Here is a 4,242-nt window from a genome sequence, read left to right as displayed (position 1 = left end):
CCCCAAAACCAACTCCCGCACACACACGATCGCACCTCCCGCTCGCCCCACAGAAGCGCGATGAGCGGTGTCACGTGCGCTGCGCCGAGCGCCGCCAGCCAGAACGCCGCCTACGACCCCGGCGAATCTCGGGTCAATCTCGCGTCATCTCATCAGGGGTCCGCCGCCAGGCAGAGGGAAAGAGAGAAGGGGGGCAGGGGGGGGGGGGGTCGAGAGATCGAGAGATCGAGAGATCGAGAGGGGAGGGGAGAAGAGAGGGAGAGAGGGAGAGGAAGGGGGGGGAGGGGGGGGGGAGGGAGAGAAGAGGGAGAGAAGAGAGAGAAGAGAGAGAGAAGAGAGAGAGAACCAAAGAGGGGGGGGGGGCAGGGGAAAACAAAGCGCCTCCGGCTCGCCCACGCCCATCCGCAACGGCACCACCCCGGGGGACTGCAGCGCCGCTACGACGTCGCCGTCCGGCCAGCAGTGTCGGACCTAGAAGGTTCCTAGAAGGTTCCTAGAAGGTTCCTAGAAGGTCGCCGTCCGGCCAGCAGCTTCGGACCAGACTGAGCGAGCCAGCCTCCACCCCCTCCACGGCGACTACCAGCAGCGACCCCTCCCCGCGCGCAAGCCGCCGCAGCGCGGCGCTGCTCTCGCCGCCGCCGTTGTGCCACACCGCGCTCCACCTACAGGAATGCTCCGAGAAGGTTCCGAGAATGTTCCGAGAAGGTTCCGTTGTGCCACACTGCGCTTCACCCCGCCGCCCCCTGCCCGCCCCGCCCCGCCGCCGCCGAAGACGACGACGACGACGACGACGACGCCATCGCCGTGGGCCAAGGCGGCCGATCGGCCGCGATTCTTCCTCTGCGCGGCTTCGGGTTGGCGGCCTGCGTCGCGAGCACACCAGCAGCGGTCAGGTCGTGAGCTGCAGGCGAAAAGGCCGCCTCGAGCCGTGAATCGAGAGAGCAGAGTCAAAGGGCTGCGAAGAGAGGGAATACAGCTGCTAGACAGCCGAGTACGTGTTCTCTCGAGAGGAAGGATAGTACACGGGTCCGTAGTCCCGCATCTAGGGGCTGGCGGCCGCGGCATCAGACCCGGCCGGCGGCGTAAACATGCGCGGCGGCGAAGGAGGCGGAGTGTGGCCACGTCTCGCCGCGCCGCGCGCACGCGCCATCCAGCTCCGCTGGACCGCTGAGAAGCGCTGCCTCTCCTCCGCGCGTTCACCGCCGTCGGCTGCCCCGCTAGCCGCGGCAGCCTCGCCGTCGCCGTCGCCGTCGCCGTCCGCCTCCTCGGCCTCCTCGGCCTCCTCGGCCTCCTCGGCCTCCTCGGCCTCGTCCACGCTCCAGACATCACAGCCAGCGGCGCCACTGCCGCCGCCTCTCCTCCCCGCTCGCACTGCGGGAGCCGCATCTGCCCTCTCCCCGGCGCCGGCACCGCTGCCTCGGCCGGCGCTCGCCGCCGCGGGCCGCCGCCTCGCACCGGCGCCGAACCGCGCATTCATCCACGCCGCCCGGCTCGCGGAGATCGCCTTTGCCTCCTCGGCCGCCGCATGCGCCCTCGCGAGCTGCCCCGTCTCGGGCGCTATCGCGAGGCCGACTTCGCTCGAGCGCGCAGCAGCCGCGTCCTGCCTCCGCTGGTGGCGGTTCATCCACACCCACGCGACTCCGAGCAGTACCACCGCCGTTGCGGCCGCGAGAAGCGACAGAAGCGGGGACAGGAGCACAGCCACGCCGCCCGTCTCTGGCGGCGCCTGCACGACGGCCTCGCATGCGCTGCTGCAGGATGCGAGCATGTATGCAGGGTTGCTGCTGCACTCTCCGCGCCGCGCCCAGTCGGCGCACAGGGCCTCGCTCGGCGGGTCGCTGGGATCACCGTCGGCCATCGTGCTGCTCTCTCCTCGACTCCCCTCGGCAAAAGATGCTGCTTGCCGCACACTCCTCGGTGGTCGGCCAAGCACAGCGACCCTTCACCCTTGGGTTCTTGCCGTCGTGCCTGGGCAGGGCCGGGTGCCCAAGGGTGAAAGCGACCCCAGGTATTTCTTCTCTCTCGAGGTTCTCGAGGTGGATATCCTTTGGCCGCGTTGGGTAGCGAGGATTGGTGTGCACGGAGTTGCCACTTCTCCGACTGCCCCGGCTAGTTCACGGGTTTCGCGGGAGTGACCCCATGCGTCAAACCCGAGACCTAGCGCGGGTGGGTTGGGCCTCGCTCGCCCCGTTCCTCCCCATCGGGCCGCATGAGCGGCCACGCCTCGCAGATTCGTTTTCGCGCCTGGGTCAGGCGCGCGGGGCATCCCCCGGGTCGACCAGCGATCTGAAGAGTGGCCGCTATGCGAAGGAAAGAGTGGGGCCCTCGGGGTACGCCTCGTCCGGCCCCCTCCGAGGGGGGAAGGGAATTGCGGGGTCCCCTCGGGTGCCTCAGTTCGGCCCTCCCGAGGGGGGGAGGGGAGCAAGGGGGTGGGGGGATTGGGGCGGGGGGGAGGGGTCTCGGGTTTCGTGTGTCTAAGACTTGCCTTTCGGGGAGGGGCTTCCGTTGGAAGGCGAGCGCGGTTGCGCGCGCCCTACGTCTTCCCCTCCTCCCTCGAGGCAGCGAGTAGGCAACGAGAGGAGGTCTCGAGCGCCTATATGAAGGTATGTGAGATGGTGATGGGAATGGGTGGTCGGGCGGGCGGGCGGGGCGGGCGGGCGGGCGGGCGGGCGGGCAAGCGGGGAGAGGCGGGCGGGCGGGGCGGAGCGGGCGGGCGGGGTGATCGGAGAAATCGTAGCCACAATCAGCAGCAGCGGAGCAGCAGCAGCAGCAGCAGCAGCAGCAGCTGCAGCAGCCAGCAGCAGCCTGCGCTCGCCGCCTATTTCTTCTGTGTGTACCAGTGTCCGCGCCAGCCCGCGCCTGGCGAGTACAGACCACGCCTCACTTTTTCACAGGGGGGGATCCGTCTGGAAAAAGGATGCTTTTCGCTGCGCATGCTCGAGCCCCCGGCGAGGTCTTGTGCTGTGAATGCAGGCGTGGTCTGTACTCGCCAGGCGCCAGCCCGCGCCCTTGTTGTGCCAGTGTGCTGTGAGAGAGGCTTGTATTCTAGAATTCTTCTCAAGAACAAGGCTGTGAATCCCCCCATCCCCTGGGCCAGGGCTCGACCTCAACCTCTCACTCACAGGTTAGGTCGCCTGCGTGGATCGCGTCACACCAATCCTCGCTACCCAACGGTCTCGGTCTCGGTCTTAGGTCCTGACAAGGGACACGACAGGCTCGCAGCGCGGTGCTCGGTGGACCCCCAACTCCACTGGCGGTCTCATCTCAGTCTAGCGACCGCCTCCAGCCAACCCTTTTCTGCCGTGGGGCTCCTGTCGTTAGACGTGGAGACGCGAGGGTCGCCCCCCCTTGCCCCACCACCTCGTGTGTGTGGAGAAGTTCACCTAACCTTACCTTACCTCGTACCTCACCGCAGGACGAGGGTCGAGGCGCATCTCCGCGCAGCACAGTCACCGACGTGTCTCAAGGCGGCGAAGCTCGCCCGCCGCGCTGCGCGGCTTTGCCTGCTTCTCCCGTCGCGCGCAGACGTGGAGCGCACGGCCCGCGGCCGAGCGATCCACGCCGGACGCTTCGAGGCGAGGTGCTCGTGTCGGACCCGGCGGGGGGGTTCCGCTTCCACGTGCAGGAGCCGGGCGCCTTCCTCCCTTTCTGCGTCGCCTGCCGCAATGAGACACGCTCCGCGGCCCCCTAGCAGCCTCCCGAACAGTAACAATCGATTCGCACAGTAACGTCTAACCGCCCGCCGCGCGGCCTGACTCATCATCACCTCCCTATTTACATAGGTAGAAAGGTGAAGAACAGTCAGGCTCGGACTGGACACCAGCGCGGTATGGGTGGACGCGGGACAGATGATGACGACACGCACGAGCGACACACAGACACAAACAAGCTCACAAGACACTCAGCCAGCGTGGCTGCCACACACCCTGAGTTGGCGTACACATAACTCAAGGCCACATCCTCCCTGTCGCCCCCCCCAGCACTCCAAGGTGCCAAAGGAGTAGGACACAAACAAGGGCACAACAACACAACAGACGACAGGAAGTAACATGTGAGACTATAGAGCAGGCTTGCTCCGCCTCTAGCAATCTCGCCGACCGCGAGGCCGGACAGGACCGTGTGTGGGGTCATGTGAGGTGTCTCTATGGACGCCTCCTCAGAGCGAGAGGCTAGCGCGTAGCGGCCGCACAGTACACAGTCACAGACCAGCGACAGCGCCATCGGACGTCTTTTCTTCTCAAT

At 67.1% G+C, this 4,242-nt stretch overlaps 1 protein-coding gene across 1 annotated transcript in view; it reads right to left on the bottom strand.

Annotated features, from left to right (window-relative positions):
* Window positions 1–4,242, bottom strand: part of EMIHUDRAFT_470594 (hypothetical protein) — a gene marked incomplete at its 3' end in the record, with an annotated part of 10,018 nt that overhangs the window by 800 nt on the left and 4,976 nt on the right. The window contains exons 4-7 of the mRNA XM_005767479.1: window positions 1,071–1,726; window positions 539–662; window positions 415–471; window positions 36–110 (exon numbers count right to left, since the gene is read on the bottom strand). Coding sequence (XP_005767536.1) covers window positions 36–110; window positions 415–471; window positions 539–662; window positions 1,071–1,726 — 912 coding nt within the window. The remainder of the gene's footprint in view (window positions 1–35; window positions 111–414; window positions 472–538; window positions 663–1,070; window positions 1,727–4,242) is intronic.

The sequence above is a fragment of the Emiliania huxleyi genome, assembly GCF_000372725.1.
Source record: "Emiliania huxleyi CCMP1516 unplaced genomic scaffold EMIHUscaffold_490, whole genome shotgun sequence".
Taxonomy (NCBI): Eukaryota; Haptophyta; order Isochrysidales; family Noelaerhabdaceae; genus Emiliania; species Emiliania huxleyi.
Note: the sequence above shows the minus strand (reverse complement) of the source record. Positions and strands in the feature narration are given on the sequence as shown.